General features: G+C 48.4%; 6 protein-coding genes across 9 annotated transcripts; 3 read left to right on the top strand and 3 right to left on the bottom strand.

Annotated features, from left to right (window-relative positions):
* Positions 1-41: 41 nt before the first annotated feature.
* H257_16652 (hypothetical protein) lies at positions 42-1,816 on the bottom strand. Its single transcript, XM_009845178.1, has one exon. The coding sequence runs from the start codon at positions 1,769-1,771 to the stop codon at positions 119-121; it is 1,653 nt and encodes a 550-aa protein (XP_009843480.1). The 5' UTR covers positions 1,772-1,816; the 3' UTR covers positions 42-118.
* Positions 1,817-2,151: 335 nt separating this feature from the next.
* On the top strand, positions 2,152-4,638 carry H257_16651 (hypothetical protein). The gene is made up of 8 exons (XM_009845177.1): positions 2,152-2,455; positions 2,521-2,674; positions 2,810-3,034; positions 3,150-3,369; positions 3,433-3,482; positions 3,854-4,015; positions 4,079-4,385; positions 4,452-4,638. Exons 1-8 carry the CDS (start codon positions 2,166-2,168, stop codon positions 4,595-4,597), a joined length of 1,554 nt encoding a protein of 517 aa, XP_009843479.1. The 5' UTR covers positions 2,152-2,165; the 3' UTR covers positions 4,598-4,638.
* Positions 4,639-6,074: 1,436 nt separating this feature from the next.
* H257_16650 (hypothetical protein) lies at positions 6,075-6,787 on the top strand. Its single transcript, XM_009845176.1, has one exon. The coding sequence runs from the start codon at positions 6,080-6,082 to the stop codon at positions 6,683-6,685; it is 606 nt and encodes a 201-aa protein (XP_009843478.1). The 5' UTR covers positions 6,075-6,079; the 3' UTR covers positions 6,686-6,787.
* Positions 6,788-7,588: 801 nt separating this feature from the next.
* Positions 7,589-10,018, bottom strand: H257_16649 (hypothetical protein). The gene has a single exon (XM_009845175.1). The coding sequence runs from the start codon at positions 9,990-9,992 to the stop codon at positions 7,758-7,760; it is 2,235 nt and encodes a 744-aa protein (XP_009843477.1). The 5' UTR covers positions 9,993-10,018; the 3' UTR covers positions 7,589-7,757.
* Positions 10,019-10,248: 230 nt separating this feature from the next.
* Positions 10,249-15,384, top strand: H257_16648 (hypothetical protein). The gene is made up of 8 exons (XM_009845174.1): positions 10,249-11,013; positions 11,072-11,255; positions 11,362-11,460; positions 12,103-12,236; positions 12,606-12,705; positions 12,852-13,116; positions 13,730-14,022; positions 14,919-15,384. The coding sequence occupies exons 1-8, from the start codon at positions 10,293-10,295 to the stop codon at positions 15,256-15,258; spliced, it is 2,136 nt and encodes a 711-aa protein (XP_009843476.1). The 5' UTR covers positions 10,249-10,292; the 3' UTR covers positions 15,259-15,384.
* Positions 15,385-16,559: 1,175 nt separating this feature from the next.
* On the bottom strand, positions 16,560-24,640 carry H257_16647 (hypothetical protein). 4 transcript variants are annotated; one of them, XM_009845171.1, is made up of 14 exons: positions 24,041-24,640; positions 23,151-23,780; positions 22,066-22,217; positions 21,797-21,996; positions 21,536-21,646; positions 21,277-21,383; positions 21,079-21,207; positions 20,333-20,614; positions 19,922-20,180; positions 19,117-19,446; positions 18,596-18,871; positions 18,305-18,497; positions 17,298-18,218; positions 16,560-17,230 (listed from the first exon to the last, which is right to left on the bottom strand). In XM_009845171.1, exons 1-14 carry the CDS (start codon positions 24,615-24,617, stop codon positions 16,583-16,585), a joined length of 4,815 nt encoding a protein of 1,604 aa, XP_009843473.1. In that variant the 5' UTR covers positions 24,618-24,640; the 3' UTR covers positions 16,560-16,582. The 4 variants fall into 4 exon arrangements, with proteins under 4 accessions (XP_009843473.1, XP_009843474.1, XP_009843475.1 ...); XM_009845172.1 differs by having other exon boundaries at positions 18,305-18,434; XM_009845173.1 differs by lacking the exon at positions 24,041-24,640 and adding an exon at positions 23,890-23,904.
* Between the last annotated feature and the right edge of the window lie 27 nt (positions 24,641-24,667).

The raw sequence follows: 24,667 nt of genomic DNA, 5'->3' as shown, positions 1-24,667 counted from the left end.
AGTACACTACTCAGGCTGCAACGACATTCAGGAAATCAGGAAAGGAGGTATGTGTATTATTTATGAAGGTATGTATATATATATATATATTTGAGAATGACCAAAACGATTCAGCTTTCTAGTCAAAAGACGTGCCAGGCAGCACTTCGTCGGTGCTACGAACGTCAATGTCGATGGTGTCCGTGGGTTTTGGCGACGTAGTTGCCATGGTGCGAGTCTCGTGCAAGTCGTCGTCGTCGTCGTCAATGATTTCACGGGTCTTGACAGACTCCGCCTTCGCTTCTTTGGTGGGGTAGTTCGTCGGTTGTACCTTGGTTTGCGTGACGTGGGTGTCCTTGCCGTCGTCGTACGCTGGGCCCCCATGTTCCATGACATCCAAGCCCACCACTTCAACTGTGGTATCTGGCCGCAGCAAGTGCAGCTTCTTCAGGGACACAAACAGCGCCGTGCAAAACGCGCCAACCCACGCCAGAATTGCCAGCACATACACGACTTGAGCGGCCAATTGGCTGCCTTGCAGTCCGTTGCACTTGTAAAAGATGCCGCACGATCCCGTGCCAACATACATCGCCACGCCCTTGGACGACGCAAACAAGCCGGGCGCCAGGGCACCTAAAGTGCCGCAGCCCAAGTGCACGGGGATGGCGTCGACGACGTCGTCGATGCCGCACTTGACTACGAGTTTGGACAGTGCTAGGTACAACACGGCGGCGATCGCCCCTAGCGCGACCGCGCCTTCCGGCTCGATCACGGAGCAGCTGCCAGTGATGGACACACAACCGGCCAAAATCCCGTTGTTGCCCATGCACGGATCCCACGACTTGGACCCGACCAGCTTGTCCAACAACACCGTCAAGATCCCCCCCGTGCACGCCGCCAGCGTCAGGTTCACCGCGACCTTGGCCATGACGTGCCCCATCGTGCCCGACAGACTGAGCGTCGACACGCAGTTGAACCCGTACCAGCCAAACCACAGCACCAACGTGCCCATGCATTGGTACATGACCGACTGCTTTGGCATTTCATTGGCGGCACCATCCGATTTGAACCGACCGGTGCGGGGGCCAACGACGAGACACCCCACCAACGCGGACATGCCCCCCACCATGTGGATGCAGCCGCAGCCGGCGAAGTCAATGGCGCCGACGCCAAAGAGAAGCGCCGACTTGGGCGCGAGCACGCTGGCCCACCCAGTGGTGGACCAAATCCAGTGTGCCGCCACGGGGTAAAAGAAGGCACCCATGAGCAACGAGTACAAAAAGTACGCGTGCAAAGTGATGCGTTCAGCGACCGCGCCCGAGAAGATGGTCACGCAGACCGCCGCCACAGCCCACTGGAAGAACCAGTCGGCGTAGTGGCGGCCGTTGAAGGTCGCGATGTCGTCGGTTTGGAACTGCGGTCCTTGGAGGAAGAACCGCGAGTGCCCAATGAACGCGTCGCCGTCCGAGAAGGCAATGCCGTACCCAACCGCGTAAAATGTGACCCCCGTGATGCATAGGTCCATGAGGTTGCGAAACAGAATGTGTTTGGTGTTTTTGACGTGGCAGCACCCTATTTCGAGCAACGCAAAGCCCAAGATCATGAAGAAGATCATCATGCCCCCAAAGAGAAGCCAAAACAGGTCGAGCGCGGTGGCGATGGTCGTGGCCGCGACGCTTTCAGTCGACGAGGACAAGGCCTTGGTGAGTTCTTGCCATGTCATCGCCATCACCACCCCATTCACGGTGACGTTCACAGTCGCATTCAAGAGCATATCAACACCGACGACCATAGTGCTGAGGTGTCGGGTTTGATGTCGACTGAACCAAGCGTCAAGACAAAGAAAACCTAAGAGCTAAACATAGATATTGTTGGCATCATGACTTCATCTTGATCACTAGACCTTTGTGTGAGCCGTGAAACTGTTTGTAACGTAACCAACCTATGACATAAGCGCATTATGGTGGCAGAGCTACAAGAATTGCGTTCGTAGTACCGCGTCACAGAACTTGTGAGGAATTCGGACGTTTGATTGGTGGATCAACCTGACCAATCGCACGTCGACTGCTGTCGTGGCTTGAACACTTCAAGGATTGGTTGAAAATAAGGTGCTTCAACCAATCCGATCCCATCATTCAAACAATTCCCATGATTTCCACATCACAGTGGACATTCCAATTCACAGCATGTCGCCGGAAGAGCTTACGTTCACGCTGGTGCTGCTGGCACTGTATGCGGTCCCATCGACGTTCCTTGTGCTCCGACGTCTCTTCACCGACCCCAAAGGTTGCCTGACCAAATTCTTCGTCCTGAACTTCGTCGTGCTCCTGCTCTCGTTCTTCTTCGTGTGGCAACTCGTGGAAGCAATCCAAACAAGCGACATGATCGCGTTCGACCCATACGAGATCCTCAACATTCCAGGGTATTCCACCAAGAAATCCATCCGCAAGGCCTACCGCGCACTCAGCCAGCAACTGTACGTCGTTCGTTGACCACCCTCCCCCATGTCGACATCGCCTGTCCACGCTCACGTCCATGTAGGCACCCCGACAAATCGCGCGATCCGTTGGCCGCGTCCAAGTTTTCCCGCGTGGCCAAGGCTTACGAAGCCCTCACGGACCCCGCGGGCATTGCCAACTACAAGAAGTACGGCCATCCTGATGGGAAATCGTTCCACCTTGTCGACTTCAAAGCGGTACAGTCTTGGATCTCTCTCTGTCCAGCCGCGCATCTTCGCCTCTCATGCATAGCGTACATGCCACACTATGGATGCATCCAACGTTCATCCATGGACTGGAAGGAATACTGACTCATACGTACATATATGTAGATGAGCGGAACCACGGGCCTCGCCATCATCGCGGCCGTCTATGGCGGTGTGCTCGTGGCCGGCATTTTGATGGCGCTGTTCGGCGGCGACCGGTACAAGCCAGAGGTGAACCCGGAGCTGGTGGAGCGCATGATGGCGGGATGGCACGATAAAATGTCGACATTTGAGATTTTGACACGAATTGTGACGGGGGTTAAGCAGCCATTGGAGGAGAAAGCAGCCGGCGTACGTCATGACGACGACATGCCAAATGTCCTCAATTCTAATAACTTAAACCAAATGTCCTCCATTCTAATAACTTAAACCAAATGTCCTCCATTCTAATAACTTTATGACTTAGAACTGCTGCGGCGGGGGCGGCTCCCTCTACGAAATGGACGACGACATGAAGGCATTCTTGGTGGCGCTGGAAACCCACCAGTGCATATCGGCGATCGAACACCGCGATATTTCGCGCATCACAGGCCAAGACCACGTCCAACGAGATGTGATTGCCTTGTACTACCACTTGAATCAAGCCAAAGTGCACGCCGTGAAGGACCTCGTCGTGCCTTGCATCTGTACGACCTCCCGATTCATGGATTCGTGGCCATGTGGATGTATTGACGATATTTGGTTTGTAGTACCCCCCCGGGCCAAAGACATTGCGCTGCAACTGCCGTACTTGCTCGACGTACGTTTACTACATTAGCACGTTTATGTCATGACCCCAACTATTCCACCTGTTGTACGACCCTGTTTGGTCGTCCAACATGTGCACACATATCCATTTGGATTTGATATTGTGCATTGGGACTTGAGTCATTTCGCCAAATACCACTCGAGTCTATACTATACCACGATTCGTATATATGTGGTTTTGCCCAATAATGCGGAGGGGTCAAACGTTTGGATTGGCAGAAATTCGACATGACGTGATATTTGATTGGCTCAGGCGGTTGTTTAATCGATTCTCCCAAGACATTCGATGATTCGGCTATGTTACAAGTTGTGGGGACGATAGAGTGTTGGTTGACTAGAGGAGTGTTTGTACTTTTTTGTTAGGTGTTTGTGGAGCTGTCCATCAAGATGGTAGCGGACAAGCGGTCCGACTCGGCGACGATTGTGCATGCGTTGCGGTTGTATCCGTCGCTGGCGCAAGGGTCGCTGGTTGCCGACGCGGCGGCCATTGCTGTGCAGCGGGGGCGGTTTCCAGACGGCGCCAAGGTCAGATTATTGCCCATGTGGGGGATGACGCTGTCACAGTGACGTTTAACGTTGTCGCAGCAGGTACCGCAGCTGACGTTAACCGAGGCCACGTTGACCGTGGACGGCGAAAGCGACGTGTTCCCCAAGGATTGGGTGACGTTGCGCGTGACGTGTGCGCGTCAGCACGTGGTGCCATCGAAACCAGCGGCCAAGGCTCTGACCATATACGACAAGATCGATCCGTCGTATTTGTACCGAAAGGAGCAGCTGTGGGTCGTGGCTTACGAAGGGACGACGCACACTTTGCTTGGTGCGTGGAAGGTTGAAGACCCCTCAGACAGCCATCAAGTGTCGGATGCGCTCGGGTTCTGGGCGCCAGCGTCCACGGGTACGACGCCGTCACTCTCTCTCTTGTGTAGTTTGTTAGATATTGATCTAGTGGGATAACACGTAGGCGCGTTCAAGGTCGAGGTCAGAGTCTTGTCGACGACGTACTTGGACGTGGAGGCTAGCCAGACGCTGACGTTGAACGTAGTTAAGCAACCGCAGCAGCACCAGTCGACGTCGATCTTTGAAGAACTCGACTCGGACGACGAGTAGTCGAGATAACATTATATGCAAAGTTAGTGTTGTCCTGAGAATTTTTCGTTCCTGTGCTTGAGCTTTGCTTGTTGCGTGTACTGAAGACGAGCGAAGGTGGCGTTAGTGGTTACCCTGTACATTTAGCTGCCCTCTCGGTTACAAGTAGTTACTGTATGTGGCAAGGCACGAGTGTACTGTATATATTATATGGTACTGTGAATTTCACCCAAATTTGGACTTGAGAGTCATTTCGCCAAATAGCTTTCGAATCTACAGTATTTGATCCTATTTAAGCTTGTACACACTATACTATAAAACGATTAGTATATATGTGGTTTTGCCCAATAATGCAGAGGGGTCAAACGTTTGGATTGGCAGAAATTCGACATGACGTGATATTTGATTGGCTCAGGCGGTTGTTTAATCGATTCTCTTAGGATGGACGAGATTTCCCAATGAGAAATATCCTTTAACACATTCGATTCTGCTGAGGGCTCCAGTTTCGAATCGATTTGACAATACAATATTATATATCTACCTTGCATTCCACGTGAGTTCTGCTATTACAATGGCATCGAAAATCACCGTGTGCCGTGTTCATTCCACTCGTCGGTGGGAGAAATTTCCCCTCGAGCGATTTACCATTCTATTAATAACGTTAATATATGTATCAGTGATCACATCTAAACAACATGGCCATTTGAATGAACGCCAACCACAACAATTCGATAGCCCCGCCCCTTCTATCAATTCTGGCCAGGGAATACTGCACTGATGCCATTTGCTATGTACGTACGTACAGCAGTATTTTTTAATACGTAGTAACAGTTACTAGTATTACGGGAGTTCCTAAGTAGTTTTTAGGGGAAGTTCCAAGTAGTTTTAGGGGAAATTCCAAGTAGTTTTACTGCAAAAATCCCTCAATTATGGTGCACATCGCCACTTTTCACAAAATTTTCTTGGTGCTATTTCGTTTTCATTTCTTAAAATTTTAGCGAATAGAGACGGAGAATCGAGAGATCTTAACGTGGTGAAGAAAGTCTACGTCTCAGATTTAAATTTGGTGAAGATTTGGTCACAAGAAATAGACATTTAAAACCAATTTTGATTCCCTCGGTCAGAAAGGTTTCCATGAGTTTATGCAATTTTATTTTTTATTTCATATTTTATTTTATTTTTAATAAAACACAAAAAAAATATTATTAAAGAGAATTGTTGGATGTGGGTTCGATTGGTACATACTGTATTGCTCAAGAGTTAATTCACTGTTAAAAGTGAATTCGACCTTCGACTGACAACAAACAAGTCAAGCAATTCACGTTCGAAAAAATATTGGATACGATCTGGGATCGAACTCGGGACTAATTGTAAGTTGCAGTTGTCCTAGCAAAGTTACTGTAGTGATACAGTTCAGAAATTGATCATTTTTGATTGGACAAAACAATCCTTAACGCGCCAATCGAATGGCGGGTTTCGCGATCTTGTTCTACAAACGAAACGATGGACGAGCTCCACTTGGAAGCGAATGTGAACCCTATGCAAGATGCTGCGCGGGAGAATGACGTGGCCGCGTTGCATGCGTTGCTCTCTTCCCATGACGTTGATGAAGTGGACCAGTACGCCCTCACGGCGCTGCATTGGGCGTGCGATGCTGGCAGCTACGAGGTGGCGGACGCCTTGTTACAGGCAGGGGCGGACGCGAACCGGGTCGAGGACCGCCACTTCAAGCGCCGGCCGGTTCATTTTGCCGCCTTGAAAGGGTCCAAGGGCCTTCTCGAGCTGCTTCGGGAAGAGGGCGCGGCCGACATGCACGCCACCGACGGCACCGGCAGAACCCCATTGCATTGTGCTGCACACAGTGGGTCCGTGGAGGCCGTCGCGTGGCTACTTGATGTTGCTGACGCGGACGAGATGGCCGTGACCTACGACCACCACACGGCCTTGGACGTTGCGACGCTCAACTACCAATGGGATGTCGTCAAGTACCTCGAGTCTCGCCACGACCACTACTCGCGTGACCAAGTCAAGCCACGAGACACAACAACGCCGTCACACCCCATGCCGTGTAGCAGCAGTCGCCCCGAACTGGACGAAATAATGTCGTAGCTACTGCATTCCAAGTGACTATTAATGTAGATGGCCAGTTTATGTAGACTCTGGTAAGGTGCACTCAAATTGGCCAAAGGTCTTGCTTGATGTATGGAGATGACCAATTTTGTCCAACTTATGGTGCACACTTGAAAGAGCCCTCGTCGTGGAATTCAGCTGACTCGTCTCTCAGGACCGGATTTCAATTCTGAAAGTGCTGCATGATTGGGCATTCTGCTGTATTACTTAACCCGCTGGAATATACTTCACCTTAGCTCTCATTTACTTCGATATCCACTCAAATCAAGGCAACATAGGAGGGACGGTTTTATTGTGCACGGCTTAACTGTAAGCTTAAAATATGTAACGTTATGCAATATACTGCTTATATTCTAGAGCTTCATTTGGCTACTACGAAGTCCATACTATTAATACAGTGTAGTATTATTAATAGTACTTCGAAGTATAGTATACTAATTCCTGTCGAAACTGTACTACGTAGTATACCACTATTATTATTAGTAAAATACTACTCTTATTAATAATACTCCAGTACCTATAATACGTACTAACTTACCTAGTAACTTATTTCTGGTATGTTGTTTAAATTTTACGCGAGAGTGAGCCCTTTAAATTTGATACATGAAGAACGAATAAAACCTAAAACCTTGGATGTTATACTGTACTAGTAAATGCTTTGGGTGAAAATTGACAATTACTTGTTTATGCATTCACAGTAGTCAAATCTCTGGCGTTATTCAGTTTCATCGCCATTAGATGTGAGAGGTTATTCAAACAAGAAGAACCTACACGCCATACAAACTCTCATATCAATAGCCATTGATTTGGCTGAGAGAACGGTATTAAAAAAAAAGGTCGTTAGTTGATGTCGTTGACTATTAATACAGGTATTAATTACTAGAAATGGTACATCGTCCTTGATTATTTACAACTATTAATTGTGCTATTTATAGTACTGGTATGCATTAATATATTTGACTTTGATTGCAAGCACAAACTTCAGCCAGTTCTATAGCACTACTAAAGTACTAAGTAGTACTACCAGTCTCGTCATCGAACTAGAACCTAATTACAATTCGTCCTTCGTAGGTGTGGTCGGCGTTTTCACGCGTTTCTTTTTGCCTTTCGAGGCTTTGGTCGTTTTCTTTTTCTTTTCTTTGGCTTTGGAGGCGGCGGCGGCGGCGTCAGCCGCCGCTTGGGCGAGTTTCCGCGCCTCGGCTTCTTCGTGGAGCTGTCGCTTTCGCAGCTCGGCTTGCTTGAGCTCTTCTTCCCGGATTTCTCGCAGCATGTCCTCCACGTCTCCATCATCTTCGTTGTCGTCGTTGCTAACCACCGCATCTTCGTCCTCTGCCCTCCCCGCGCATTCTTCTGCCAACGCCGGCGCCGTGGACAGCGGGATCGTCTTGGTCTTGCCCGACAGCACACTCTGCACAAAAGCGAGCGTGGCGTCCACATCTAGCCCCCCCACATGGCGGACATAGCGCCGTTTGCCAGGGGAATAGACTACGATCGTCGGGATCTGCCACGCGTCCGCGCCCAGGGCCGCGGCAAACTCGCGCTGGCACACTGCATCCACCGTGATAAACTGGAGCGGATGTTGGTTCTTGGCTGCCACGTCGTTCAAAATGGCGCCAGTCGACACGTCCGACGGCCCGTTCGTGAACCCCACGACACACAACGACGTGCAGGCGTGGGTAAACTCGGCTTGGGACGTCACGGGGTGTACTACTGGCTTTTGTTTTCCAGCGTTTTTGGCTGGCTCGTTGGTGGGTACGACGTACGCTTGCACGACCTGGTCGAGAAATCGACGGACGTTGGCATATGTTGGCGGCCCCATGAGCTTCTTGTCGTAGAACGTCATGGAGAACTGATCGCGCGGCACGGACGGGTCGCGCGGGGACATGACGGCCACCATCGCGGGCAATTTGCTCAATCCAAACTGTTGTTTGGTCTGGTCGTCGGGATGAAACACGACGCCGACGTGGACTTGAGACGGAAACGACAGCGCCAGGGCTTGCACCATCACCGGCGTGTCTTGTTTGGCGGTGAAGAGGACAAAGCTGATCGTGTTGGGGGTGGTTATCATGCGGCCAAAGAACGCCTGGATGTCGGACGGGCCGTACAGCGCCGCCGTGGCATCGGGTAAACTCGCGACGAGTTGCTTCGCAACGCCCGAAAGCGACGCGGCGGATGGGGCCTTCTCCAGGGACACGGACGGACCGTAGGGCACGGTGAAGATGCCGTGGGAGGAGGAGGGAGAAGAAGGAATGTCGACCATTGCGACGCGGATCAGATCAACGCCAACTTTGCGCTCAAGGTCGGCGATTGTGTGTGTCCACTCGTCCGAGGACGGATCGACGACATTGGGTGACGATTTAGACTGTATTACGACGAGCCATGCCGCGGAAGTGTTTCGCACGGCCACGTCGAGCTCGTCGCGGCTGAGCCACAACGACGAGGATGACGCTGCTGTGGAGGAAGGGTCGGCATTCTGGGGCACATGCGGCAGCAGGAACCGCCGCAGGTCGTGGACGTTGGTGATGTCGCCGTCGCTTTCTTGAAACAACGTGAGAGAAGATGACGAGGGGCCAACGAGCAGCGACGGCACGGACGAGACTTGGAACTGGTCGAGGACCGCCGGTGATTCCGCTAACGCAAAAAAGCGTAACGATGGAAACTCGATCGAGAGTGACTTGTACAGCAACGACGGCGAGGATTTCTTCGTCACAAGGATGACGCGAGGGGGATTTGTTGAGTCGGCGGTCGTGGTGGCATCGGTGGAAACGCCCCACGCAATGTCGTCGTCTTGCCAGGACGTAAGCACCGCGGACGGCGCCTTGTCCCGCACGACTCGCTTTACGCCGCGGACGTCCAGGCGCGATGGAAACTGATGCGCTAATTCCAACGTCCGATACATGCGTTTTTGGTACGGGTTCAACTTTGGTTCGTCGCGAAACAAGATCAAAATTGGAGGCGTTGCCGCCTGGAGACCATACGACTGAGCCACGTCCGCTGAGATCCATGCAAACGATACAGCATACGACAACTCGGCGCCTACTTGATCCAACACGGACAATATCGGGTCGTCTCGGGCGCCGTACAAGGCTATCCACAGCTTCTTGGACGTCTCCATCTCGGACGCTCGCGTTTGTGCTATCGTGGCAAACTCATGCACGTGTTTGTGCGTCCACGTCGACGTTGGGGCTTCCTCGGCGACCGTGACATCCATCGTGATCATGGCAAGGAGCATCGACAGGACAAGGACCCATGTTGCGATGCCGCCGCGCGATCGACCCTTCGACATCAAATATACACGGAAGATTTCAAACTGAAGATCCACGAAAATGGATTTTCTAGAAGTTCGACAAAGTTCGATTTTCCAGTCAGTCTAAACTACTGTAGTAGTCCTTTTAAGTGCGCATCTGGTCAAAATAATCGCACTTCAGAGAGATATCGTCCCTCACCATGCCACGTCACCAAACAAATTCGTACCTACTACGTCGTAATTGAATCCGGATATGGGTTATCTATCCGGATATTCCCATCACAACTCGTAACGCCCTTGGCTCGTTGATCTTCATTGCGTGGGTTGTACAGTAATATCATGGAGGGTGTGCTGTGGAAACGAGGAAAGACGCTGGTGAGTTCGTGGCACGAGCGGTACTTTGTGCTCAAGGACGCGACGTTGGCGTACTTCTCCAAGGCTGGAGATCTGCAGACCCGCGGGATGATCGAGCTCACCACGGACGCGCATGTGTCTGCCATCGAGCTCAAAAAGAAACACAGCTCCAAGTCGCTGTACTGCTTCTCCATCTTTTTCCTGCATGCCCTGCCAAAGGACCATCATCAACCTGCGGGGTTCATGGTCGGGTGCGAGAGCCGCGAGTACGCCACATGTTGGCGAAATGCCATCATCCACGCCATCGACAACACGGACGTCTCGGTCGACCACCATCCCCGTAGCCCAACGACGGCGCCGGCAACAGCTGCATCGTCGTCTTCTTCTTCGTCCTCCTCCCTTCGCCGCGAGCCAATCCACATGGGTCAACCGTCTTCAACGTCGTCGTTGGACTTGCAGCAACAGGACGTTGGCCGCCGCGAGCTTTTGGCCAAGATGGATCGCAAGTGGCCCATGTTCCGAGGCACGTACGACGTCTGCAGTGTCGTCGGCGGCATGACCATCCATTCCGAGCAGCGCAGCAGCAAGCCAGCTGGTAGTGGTGACGCGTCGGCGTCATCGTCCAAGCCAGAGTGGCAGAGCTGGCAGCAGCTCAACTCGCTACTCGTGTCGGCCATCTCCGTGGCCGTGATTTCGTTTGTGGCAGGTCTGTCGTATCTACGACTACTACTAGTATTACTAGCTTGACACACAACCTGGAACAGGCGGCATTGGCGGGATCTCAATCCCAACTTCGTTTGCATTTGCATTGGCCGCGGCCGGCGGCACCCTGTGGCTGCGGTCTGCCGACGAGGACGAGGACGTTCCGAGCTTCAAAGCGTCTCGCGTGGTGCCAGGGACGCCGCTCGAAGTGTTTCGGCTACTCGTCGACACGTCCGTGCGCGGCCTGTACGTTGGGTTTCGTCCGAGGAGTAGTAGTACTAGTACTAGTACTAGTACTACTACTAGTACATTGGCCGTACTAGTTTGGTCCTACTAGACAGGTGTAATTTAGGTGGGACGGAGCCGTCGACTCGATGCGTGTCCTGCAAACCCTCGACGCTCATTCGGACATTGTCCACATCGTGTTCAAGCCCGTGTGGCTGTGGCCTCTGTACGTGATATTTAATTTACTGTTAGACACTTTCGTATATATTTTTAAAATTACATTGAATAGAATTAATATACAATTTTGTTTTTTATATATATATTATATTTCCTTTTCATAGTTCGAATCGATGAATCCTCGTTTTTTATTATCTCTAGAAATGTATACAGCAATTTGTCGTTTTGGTGACGATACATTATTAATATACATGTTGGTTTACACTACACGCAGGGTGAAGAATTAATTTGGTCAATCTCGTTTGGATGTGATGGATTGATCATTCATTGGACGGCTACAGATATAATATATACTCTTTCGCTTCCAATATTCCAATAATAATATTAGGGTATATATAGTTATATATATATATAGTGCTTTCAGCCAATATTGGGATTTTTGCACTAGTTCCCCAAATCCATGTACAGACTTTTACTTTTGTATGGACAATTTGTGAAACCATTCACACTATTTGAAGTCCCACACTACTTCGATGGTTGCACGAGTTTGATTGGTCGCTTAAAAATATTCTGCCTGGCTTTTGGTCATGCTGGTCCTTCGATTGAGCCCTCTTCAAATTCGAATCGCCTTGAAAATATGAGGACTCCAGAGAATAATAAATAATAATTCTGAACATGATACTATTGGTAGATGGCTGCCAGCTAGCGACGCGTGCTTGCTGCGGTACTGGCGAGAGACGGAAGATGGTTCGTATGTGTTGTGTGTGCAGAGTGCAGTGCACGCCGAATGCCCAGTCACCGACCACGTCCGAGTGTTGTGCCAAGGTATAATAGAAAATGATTTTTGTCTAACCAAAACTTTATAAATATTTTTTTTTCTTCATACCCAAAGGGAGGGTCACACGCGAATTTAATATTTCAAAAATGAAGTTCATCGTAATTCGACCAAGTTGGACTTTCACACCTAATTTGGACCGTGTCATAAACGTACAAGAGGCCCTTGAACCAATTTACGTGATGTATGTGACGAAATGTTAGTCTCCAAACTTTGGATTCAGAGAATGTTTCACTTTTTGCCGATGGGTAACAAATTGTCAACATATCCACGGATTTGGTGTTTTTGCTTAACATGCAGATTTACCCTAAATATATATATATTATTCAACTCACTCGGTTGTGCTATATATACTGTAGGAGGAGGCGTCACCGTGTCTCCGCGATGTACGTCCAGTGCCAGTACTTCGGATGTTCCGACTTCCCTCGTCAGCATGGTCGTGCATGCCAATCCCCAAGGGTACGAAGATCCGATCCATCGTCGGATAATAATTTATTCTTTGTTTAAAAATAAAGAGTGTGTGTATGGTGTTATTTTGGAAATATATATATAATATAAATATTAATTTTCTGAATTGGTTCCGTTATGTACTATTTCCCTTGTAGGTTGTTTGGCGCGTGGATGCGCCGGATGCATGTAGTATTTCAGTACATTCAGCCGCAGTTGTTGGCCCTGATCGGGCTGGAAGAAGCGATGGAAGCGCGCAAGTACATGGCATTAGCCCACGACGCCGCGACGGACGAGGACGAATACGAGGACAGCGCAAAGGACGGCCAACCCGCGGCCAGGAAGCCCGTAGAGGTCGCGATGGAGCTGCCGACGTGTATGCCCCGACATGTGTGGAGCGAACCTCCTGTGGGGTTTACCATGGTACATATATATATATATGATGGATATATTGTGCTTTTCAATTACGTCGGTGCTTGGTTGTCACTTTTGGTACACCGTTTGAATTCTCCGGATTTCAAGAAAATATATCGTGACGAGCCGTAATATTATAGCTATACACATTGTCGATTTGATACAAATTTGGGGAGCGGGTGCAATCGAATCGCGCCGACCAAACCTCGATCTGATTGGTTGAATTGAATTGAGAATGTTTTGATTGGTTAATAATTTTGAGCTCATCTGAGGTAGCCAATCAAATCGATTTAAATTCCAACGAGAAAGCACAACACAATGAAATTTCACTCGAAAGCACAATATATTATGTATACGAATAACGATCCTGTATTGATCCAGGCGAAAACTCAAGAATTGTATGTGAAAGAAAAAAAGCGTATGCTATTTTTTGTATGACTTGACATGTATGGGTGGGTGCGTTTACTTTGGGTTCGTGCTAGTGTTATATATCAACTACATACCATCTAGACTATATATGTCTATATATATATATATATATATTCTAGGTGGTATATAGTTGATAGTTCTATTGGAAACCGAATAAATCTCCTCCAAAGTATTCACATGTTGCCGGTGATAGGTTCGTGGCCCTGACTACATGACAAACCGGAAAAAGGTGGCGTCGGCGGCGCCCGCGTTCCGCCTCGCGGGGGTCGACATCTTTGAGACGGGGGCTGTGTCCGTCGAGCACATCTGCGCGCGTCCGGATAACGTCATGCAGACGGTGCCGGACCAGCCGTTCGCGTTTGTGCTCAACTTCCTGCTCCCAGGCCCCCCCAAGTACTCCCTTGTACTCTACTACCACGTCCCCCACCCCAGCGTTCTCACTGACGGGTCCCCATTTGCCGAGCTCATGACGGATTTCCTCGATGGGTACATATATATATATATATATATATATACGTATTTACGTATATGATCCTTTGCTTGGCTAGTATTCATGTATATATTTATATATATATATATATATATATGAATGGGAAAAGAACAATGTGTAGAGAAAGGTGGTGGTGGCGGTGGGTGGGTTGATATTTCGTTTGGTCAGATTAGGTTGAGTATAAATATATATATATATGTATGTCGTGACTTGGGATGCTGGTATATCATATTGGTATTGCCGGGTTCGAAATATGTCTTAAGTCACTTTTGATTTGAAAAGCACAATAATACGTATAAAACAACAATTAGGTTGGCTACAATTCATTGTATTGAAACATCTATCGTTTTTTTTCTTTTTTTCTTTCTGTCTTTTTTCCCCAATTTTTTTGGACTAGTGTGCTGATTCGCCAATTTTATCGATTGATTCTTTGGACTACTCAAGTTTGTATGCCCAAACAATGTCGTGTGGTGTTTGGAATCACACTAATTGAAGTCACACACATTAATGCGATGTTGATGGTGGTTTCCTGCAATCTGATTGGCTCAATTCTTCTGCCGACTCTTCAGACGAAACCCAATAATCACAACAAGCTCACGGCATTGTATATTGTCCTTTTACCCAAAATTTGGACTTTTGTGCGGAATCGCCAAATCTATCGATCGATTCATTCTACTGAATTTTGTATGTAAAGAGGTGTCCTGTGGTGATTGGTATCACACTAATTTCTGGCACACACTAATTCAATGTTGGTGATGGTTTCCTGCAATCTGATTGGCTTAATTCTTCTGCCGATTATACTTGTGTCCATTTGGTTGTGTCGATTCATTTGCCATGTCGGTCCAGTGTAGCGTATAAACACAACAATCATATATATATATAATACATCTAGCACGGACGAGTACCGGAACGAGCGGTTCAAGTTGATTCCGTCGATCGTGGAAGGCAATTTCATTGTCAAGCAGGCGGTGGGGTCTACACCCGCCGTGATCGGCAACAAGCTGCGGCAGCCGTACTTCAAAACGCCCAAGTACTTTGAGCTGGACATCGACGTCACGAGCAGCGCCGTGGCCAATCGCGTGACGGGGCTCGTACTGGGCTTCACAAAGAAGCTGATCGTGGACATGAGCTTCCTCGTCGAAGGCAAACACGGCCATGAGCTCCCCGAGCGACTCTTTGGCGCGTGTCGGTTGAGCTTCGTCGACATGGCACATGCAAAAAAGCTCGTGTAATGATTAAGCTGATATACATGGACCGACCAGTAGTCAACGTACGTCGCCACGAAGAACGATCGAAAATACATGTCAATGTGTGATCATGATAAAGCCCCTGTGCTAACATGAACAGTATGTACACTGTACTACGATTCAAGTGGGACAATGCGGTGGTCGTACGCTAAATGGAGGAAATTGAATCGATACGACTCTATTGTATTCATTAGAATTATTGTGAATTCGCTATAAACATCCAAAATTCGCGTGGTTTGTCGAATCTCGCTGGAGGTCTGATTGGTTGAATATACTTGTCCATTCGAGCCAATCAAATCCACTCAAAATTGGATTAGCCAATAGCGTCAATTCGTGATTGGATTCGACGGGGTCTGGAATTCTGTACCGAATCCACAATAATTGCAGCACTACAACTCACGGATTATTATGACTATGAATAGTGTTAGGAATTCACACATCCCGTGTCCTTTGTACGTAGTAGCAGAAGGTGCTGGTTTGCTTATTAGCAGTGCCGACTTCTCCAACTACCAAATGTACTAGGACCAATTTGGTAATGAGTTGAGTGTATGTCGTTTAACTTGCTTATGAAACCCAAACGGATGTCTGTTCCGTGAAGTTTTACACTATTTTGAAGCAAGTGTCTGTCTTCCACTGATACTGTAGTTAATTCATTTTAAAATAACAAATTGTATATCGGCGCATATATATTCCATGATCTAAACAGTACATAACAGTGTTTTCATTATGCCGCAACTCATCGCGGGAATGCCATCTGCACAGCGTCGATTATTGTGCTTTCAAGCTAAATTTGGTCTTTGCAGTAGATTCGACGAACGACGTCAAATCCACCTGAAATCGTCGAGACGCCATTTTACTTGAACTAAATATACTCACTGTCTGTCCGATGCAATGTTGAACGGTTTGAGAAATCGAGAAGCTTGGGAATGCACTGAATTACACCCACCTGCAATATGATTGGTCGAAAGGTCTTTTTTGGAAAATTTCATTGGCTACTTCGTCGATTACTGCGTCGATTTTGCCGATTGGCAGTCCAATTTGAAATCGAAATACCAATATTGGTTTCTCGAAATATCCAGTTACCCAAACTCGATAAACCTACACTTTCGTCGTACGACGACACATACTCCGGAGTCATATTACCCTATTAATAGTCATATTATACTATTAATAGTCATATTATACCAGTATTCCACACGTAACGTTCGTCGTTCTCTACAACTACTCCTACTACCTTACACTACTAGTACCTAGTACATGCGCGACTTTCAAGTCAACAAACTTGACAGGATCGTGGTAACATAACTATTTAAAATTTATACAGTGGATCGATGCGGCTTTGGTATTTAGCTTTGGCAAACGCGGTGGGGAGGAGATGATTGAGGCACTTTTGGCCGAGCAGTTGGATGCGGGGGTTGGTCGTAAAGTCGTACATGGTGTGCTGCAACGTACGTACAATGTCGAGTGTTTCCAAGCACGTTTCCCGCGAACTTTCGTCAAACGATCGCACAATTCCATTGATGGCTAGCAAACTGCGCGTTTGGATCGCCGCGTCCAGCGGATTCAGCGCCATGAGCCGGAGGATCTTGGGCAGGTCCCACTGGTCGGTGGGTTTGTGGAACGCCTGGCGCATCTTCTTGCGGGCCATCTCATACAAATCGTCCGAAGTGCAAGTGTCGAGCACGTGCAATTTGTCAAAGCAAGACACTGATGACGATGACCGTGACGTAGCAGCCACGTAGTACGGCGACAGTCCCAGCACCGTGCCTTTGGGCCGTTTCGGAGCAAGTTTCGGAGGCACGAGCAGAGCATCCACGATCGATTCGTTGTTGCTTGTAGTGGTGGTGGCCTTGGCTGTGAGAAGGAGGGCGTCGTAGGGGGTGCCTGTGATCTTGTCCAGTAGCGACCACGGACACACTTGAAGGAGTTTCTTCACCGCGTCTACGTCCCCTCGTTCCTACCACATAAGCCAAACCCACGACTATACTTAGGATTTTCTAAAGCAATACATTTATTTTTTCTACCACGGCCAAGTGCAGCGGCAGTCGCCCTGCTACATTTGGCAATCGGGCAGGCGCCGGATCCAGCAGCAATAGCTTCTTCAACACATTTAGATCCGACGGCGACGTGGAAGCGACAGCAATGTGCAGTGGAAAGTCGCCCATGTGGTTGGCTTGGCTAGCCCACTCGGGGCAAAGTGTGAGCAAGAACAGCACCAAGCCAGGAGAAAATCCATACAACAGGGCGTAATGCACGGGGTTGAACTGCTTCGAAGTGCAAATTGTCATGGGGGGGTGAATGGCCACGACCGTTTGCTGGGCAAAGTGCATGATCAAAGCCTCGGACCGCCGATGTTTCATGGTCAGAAACAGAGGCAGCAGCTGGCGAAATGGTACGACTAGAGCCTGGGGCGCCAGATCCAACACATATCGCACGATCAAATCACTTGGGTTGTGCTGAAGTGCAATATGCAAAGGCCACGCGCTTTCAAACGCTGGCATAGCGGCCAACGAGGACGAGTTTGACGGGGAGGTATCGTACAATACGCACAGCTTGAGGATGTCCAACTGGTCGGACCGGGAGTTTGCCGTGAGGGCTTCGTGGAACGGCGTGTTGCGGGCTTGATTTCTCTGAAATAGTACGCTCTCGTCCGCGTCCAAGAGGAGGGCCAGCACTGCCAGGGGCGCGTGGTGGCGGATGCCAACGTGGAGGGGCGTTTGGAGGGTACCTGGGCACCCTCTGGAACAGGCTAGGGTGCCATGGGGGGCCCCTAGTAAAATGGACACGACCTCCATGGAGGGATAGTCTCGGCAGGCCAAGTGCAGTGGCGTGTGGCCGCTGGCGTTGGTCATAGTTACCACGTCCACATTGCCCTTGAGAAACGTCGTGATTACGGCCATGCTCAAACGATGTCGCATGGCAAAGTGTAGTGGCAAATCTCCCCACTAAGAATATTTGTGGTTGACAACATATCATGACGAATATCCATCGATATGAATATATATATATCGGAACCATAGGTTTCATGTACCGGTCCTGGCTTTTTCAGCTGGCGAGGGTAATGCCGGACAACTAGTTGGGCCAATGTATACTCTTTCGCAGCCAACGCTGGCCACACTCCGAGTTTCCACCGCGCTTTGATGTTACAAAGAACTTGGTATCTATAATAATTTACCATGTATGCATATATATATATCAATGCATTGATTGATATATCCCATAGACTAGGAATCATTATTATCAGGACGGTTGACCATGAGACATATGGTATTATACATGATTACATAATATATATATATATATATATATATATGCGACGTACACATAAAATGCTGCCGTGCGAAACGTAGGCGAGGACGACAGGTGGTGCAGATGCTGCTGCTGGTTGGTTGTCGACAAAGCATTTGCTTGCATGATGCTGACCATCCACTTCCGTCGAAACGTCATGGCTTGATGGACATGTTTTTCACGAAGTCGGGACCGCGGGCTTTGAATTTCGTGGTGGCCGAGCAGCAATGGTTTGGTGAATCGAATTTCTTTGGTCAAGCGGTTCATATAGTACGACGCGCCTGTTGTAGGGTCGTGGTGGTGTACGAATCTAATGTAGAGTATTCATATCCATACATTACTTTTTCAAAAGTGCCATACTCGTAAGAGTTAACGAGTAATCATAGTTGTTTTGGATACCAATAAATATATAAAGTGATGGGGTGGTATAGCTATATATCGCAACAAGAACGACTACCACGACATGAACCCCCCCATATTTAACACCTAACACAAAGATCGATATATATCGAACAAAATGCTTGAAACCACGGTGGATATACTAGTAGTACACACCGATCGTTGAGCGTTTGAATGAGCTTCTTCCGCGCGAGCTTGGAGCGGTACATTTTTTGAATGCGCTGGGCCGCGTCGGGCAGAAGCAAGGGGGTGATGAGCACCACATCGTCAATTAACAACCGCATCACGGCCACAATCGACGGATGCGTGTGTGAAATGTCCGCAGTGCCGAAGAGCCGAGGGCCGCCGAAATCGACGGGCGCGTCCGGCTCTGGCACAGGTAGCTCGAGAGGAGGACCCTTGGACCAGTTGTATCGCAAGTCGACGAGTTTGTTGCGGAAGTTGGTCACGCTCAAGTCGGGCAGGTCGAAGCGCGTGGCCGCCGCCCTATCCAATATGGAGCCTCAAATCATCGACTACAAATAGACGGATCGTGTTTCACATGCTGCTCAGTAACTCGATCATCCACAACCCCACCACAATAAATCAAATATAAGGAAAGCTTGACTAACTTTGATTGAAACAACATTCGCAACGCTATAAAATAGGGAGACATGTTCAAATGTCCTTTTAGCATCGCCATCACCAAATTCACCAGGTTCAGGTTCAATCACGAAAATGTCGTGTAGGATATATATATATATGTATATAAATATAGATAGTATATATACCCGACTAGCCAATCATGTTCGACGGTAATTGAAGAATCGATATACATATATATGTATATACTCCACCAGGTTCAGTCAAGAAATGCCGTATATATATATACAGATACACGTCACAAACTCATATTCGATGTTTGTTGTAGCATCGATATACATATATATCTATAGGTATATATAATTCCCGACATTCGTACTTGGATGCTGAGGTCGCGGATTCGGCCGCAGCAGCTGACGCCGCCTGGATCGACGCCAACAGATGACCATCTTGCGCAGCTTTGGACTGGATTTCCCTCGTTCGATGCACCGTCACCCACCACGCAATGAACTCGTCGACGTTAATGCTGCCATCTCCCGACGTGTCAATCGCGTCCAGCAGTTTCTTTCGCTCGGCTTCTGAGGGATTGTACCCCAATCGGTGGAGCAAATGCTTGAGTTCGTGCGTGTCAATCGATCCTAGTTCGTACACACGACACAAATACGTCAACTTCAAGTTCGTACACACGAGACCTAACTTCAACTTCAAGTTCGAACAAACGAAACCTAACTTCAACTTCAAGTTCGTACACACAACAAACGTCAACTTGAAGTTTGTACGAATAACACACCGGAGTGATCCGTGTCGAACTGGTGAAACAGCCCCCGCAGCGCCTTGACGGCGTCCTTGGACATTTGGTGGTAGTCCATCACTTGGTCCTTGAGCACCGCGGCGTTGGCGGTCCCGATGACCCGGCGCTGCATGCACACCCACCACGTCGTGAGCTCGTCCAGCGTCACGACCCCGTCGCCGCTCGTGTCCATCGCTTTCATCACATGTTGCATCTGGTCGCCGTCCACCGGTTGCCCAAGCTTGCCAAGCAGCGCTTGGAGTTCCACAGCATCGATCGACCCTACCATTTGTGGGTCATAACATAGTTCTAGCAGTAGTAGTAGAATATATCTATGTGCAGTCTTGCGTGGCGTACGTGCTCCAACATACGGTAACACATATATGTATAATATATTAAGACATGTATGTATGATATATATTATGAACAAATATGAATAATAAATTAAGACATATATTGTGGATTCGGTACAAATTTCCAGACCCCGGAATCGAATCACGAATCGACGCTATTGGCTAATCCATTTTTGCGTGGATTTGATTGGATCTTACAGAAAGGACATGTATATTCAACCAATCAGAACTCCAGCCTGATTCAATATTGACGACTTTTGGAAGTTCATAGCGAATTCACAATATATGTTGAAAATTTATATATATTCAGTATACATGTTGGAAATATATATAAATATACAAATATATACACAGGTTGGAAATATATATAATTTTTTTGTGTATACACAGTACCAGAGCCATCTTTATCGAATTGTCGAAAGATAGCCTTCAAGTCCTTTCCCATTGCGTCCATATGTTGCTGGATCCCTGGCTTTTCCCACATCGTTTCGTTTGTTCGTGAATTTACGTACACACGAGTGCCTAGAATGCGATATTATATTTAGGAGCTAATTATTTCAATTTTATTGATAAACGTGCAATAATAATTACCGTTGTCCTGTACTGTTTCGACCCACACGTCCATGGCTTCTTGGGCGTGCTGCGCTTCGCGGGCTTTCGTCTCTGCTTCTCCACAGGCTTTGTCGTACTTTAAATACCTATATGAAACACATACCCATATATATATATATATATATATATATATATATATATATCACAAGGTTAAGCAGTGGAATCTAAATCAAATCTTTGCAGCGCCTCAAAGGAGAAACCACATCGCAGTTTGCTGTAGGCGTCATATATGTTGTACCAGGAAATAAACGTGGAGACGTCGATGAGTCGCGTGCCGTCGGCGTCCATTTCATGGAGAGCGCGAAGGAGCGGCGCGCCCCGGCACGTTCGGCCCAGCAGCTGCACCAAGCTAGATGCACCAGACACAAAAACACATCCAAGTCATTTGTCCGCCACCAAGAATATATATATATATAAGTGAGGATTCAAATATATACATATCCACCATAATTTTAGTATCAAATTTTAGTCTACATTTACACAAACACTTTCGTCATACCGAGGCACAACGTTCGACTCGAACGGAGTAGAATCATGTATAGATCTCTTCAAGTACGTTGCAACGATGGCGCGGATGTCGTCGGCACGGGACCGCTGCTCCACGGCCACTTGAAACTGGTGGTCCACGTGGAGTTTCGAGTGCCACCACGCTTGAAACTCTTCCAAACTCACAACACCGTCCCCCGATGTGTCCAGCACCTATAATTTCATAAGGGAACTCCAGGTGCCAACGACAGACAGATGGTTCTCATGTCAAAAGTATTGTACGCGCATCATCGAGTCCAATGCAGGTCCATCGAGGCGATGCCCGAGCGCCGCGCAAATTCGTTCGAGCTCCGATGCATCCAACGCCCCCGTTTCATCGGTATCGTACTGCACAAATAGCCGGCGGATACGCTCGTTCGTCGACACTGTCGGGTCTATAATGGCAGAAATATGAAGTAGTAAAACGTTGTCACATGGCGGTACGGTAGTAACAACAATAATGACCCAATATAATGCAACGTACTAGTAAAAACGAGTACGACGTACCAAGACTCAAAACCAAAAGACATACTAGTATGGATTTTCTACATATTGTGAATTTGGTAGTACAATTTTCCAGACCCCGTCGAATCGAATGTCGCCGCCGAATCGAATCACGAATCGACGGTATGAATTTGAGTGGATTTGATTGGCTCGTCTTACAGAAAGGACAAGTATTTTCAACCAATCAGAACTCCAGCGTGATTCAATATTGATTTGACAAATACCACTTGAATATTGGAAGTTTATAGCGAATTCACAAGATTTCCAAATTATTCTGCGCGAGTCAGAAAACCGATCACAAATCCCCCAGTGTGATATTTGATTGGCTTTCTTCATTTCGCAAAAAGCACAAAGCAAAACGAAAAGACAATGTAGCCAATCAGAGACGGGTAATATCACATTGACCAATGGGAGCGATTCGTGATCGGTTTGGTTGGTGTGATTTGATTGGTCGAGGTCCGGAAGGTCGTACTAAATCCATAATACTCCATCAAAACACAAAACAATCACGACGAGTAGGTTATATGGTATGGTATATTATTGTCAAGTCGATTCGAAATTGGAGTGGGGGAGGGTTCAATCGAATGAGCAGCACCAAATTGGCAAACAATTGATCGACCAATCAATTCCCAGCTTGGCTAATCAAGTAGCCAATCAAATCCACTCTTCGACCAATTCAACATCGAATTAATGTGTGAATGAAATTAGTGTGCTACTAGACGATCTTTGCATATAAAAGTCAGTACAAAGCAAACCAATTGATCGATAGATTTGGCGAATCAGCAGCACAAAAGTCAGCCAAATTTTGGGTAAATGGACAATACCGGCACTAAACTGGTCCAGGAGTGTCTGCAGCTGGCCCGTCACGACCGGGGGCTCCCATTGCGTGACTTGTGTCTTCCAATTGTAATAGTACATCCGTGCACGACCATCCACTTCATCGATTGTCGCCACTTCTTCCCAATCCCCCAGCACCCCCTTTGCGTAGCATTGCCGCCACCACATGACGATGGCGTCATATCCAACAAGCGACTCGACGGAAGGTGTGATGTCGCCCCAGTACTTGAAAGTGCAGTCAGTCATCGCTACCCGGACATCTTTGTCAGCTACGTTGGTGTGGCCTAACAATGCCAGCATCGAAGTGAACTCGGTCGCGTTCAGAGCGCCGTCGCCATCCACATCCAGCGCCTGAAACCACTGGGCAAACGCCTCGTCCAAGGACGTCGGGGTTTGTACGAACCCTTCGGCCTGCAGCAGGGTGACGAGGGCCGTCGGGATGGACGGCGGGTACCACTGCCTCACAGTCGTCCGTTCGTTCCAGAACGTCACGATGTGGGTTTCATCCACTAAACGCCACCACTCGGTCCAGTCCGCCATGCGCTCCCGGCTTTTCTGGGGAACGTTGGCATGCCACCACCGGTGCAAGTGTTCGTATGTGACGTCGTTGGCCTGACCTAGCAATCATGTGACACTGGTGTTGGTGGTGCTGTAGTACTACAGGCTACAGCTGTATATAGTGCTCTCGTTACTACTAGTCTAGAGATCACATTATTGATTCTCTACCTCGTGTTCAAGTCGTCTTTTTGCATATTTTATTCACAACAAACATACTGCCCACATGGATGAACGAGAAATAATATTTTGAGGACAACCAGGGTGTATGTGCAGTATGTTAAAGCAAAATGCAACATAATGTCGGTCGGGTATATCGTACCTGCGACATCGGCCATCGACAGCAGGGTGCCAGGAAGGCCTAAACCGAGCAACAATCCTCTCCATTCGTCCGCGTCCAGCTTGCCCCGACTAGACAAGTCGTGCTTGGCGAATAACGTCAAGAGCGCTCTGTCGTCAGTCGATTCGTCTTTAAGGGACGCGAAATATGACCTGGCCGCCGCGACGAACTCGTGCAGGTCCCACTTGGTCTCGCCGCTGACATGGTCGTAGTAGTACCTGGCAGCCCCGTCGACTACGGTTTCCCAAACGTGGGTGGCCGGTGGCCCCGTGGCAGCGGCTGCTTCGATGGCCAGTGCCGCCGCCGCCGCTTCCTCCGATCGTAGGCGACGAAGCCACCACAGACAAAACACGTCCAATGGAATGACCATGGCCCCTGTCGTGTCCAAGTCATACATGCCCTGAGTGAGGTCATGCGCTGCCAGCCGCACCCCCATGCGCATGCAGAGAGTCTCCAGCTCCGTTAAATCCACCATCGACGGATTCTCTGGATTCAGCTCTTGGAAGATCGCACTCGCGGCGTCCCAAATGGCACCATGCCATGGGTCCTCGACAGACATGTGTACGTACACTTTGGACAAATTGCTGCCATAAATATAAATGATTACAG

This window comes from Aphanomyces astaci (genome assembly GCF_000520075.1).
Source record: "Aphanomyces astaci strain APO3 unplaced genomic scaffold supercont1.89, whole genome shotgun sequence".
Taxonomy (NCBI): Eukaryota; Oomycota; class Saprolegniomycetes; order Saprolegniales; family Verrucalvaceae; genus Aphanomyces; species Aphanomyces astaci.
This window is presented reverse-complemented; position numbering and strand designations above follow the sequence as displayed.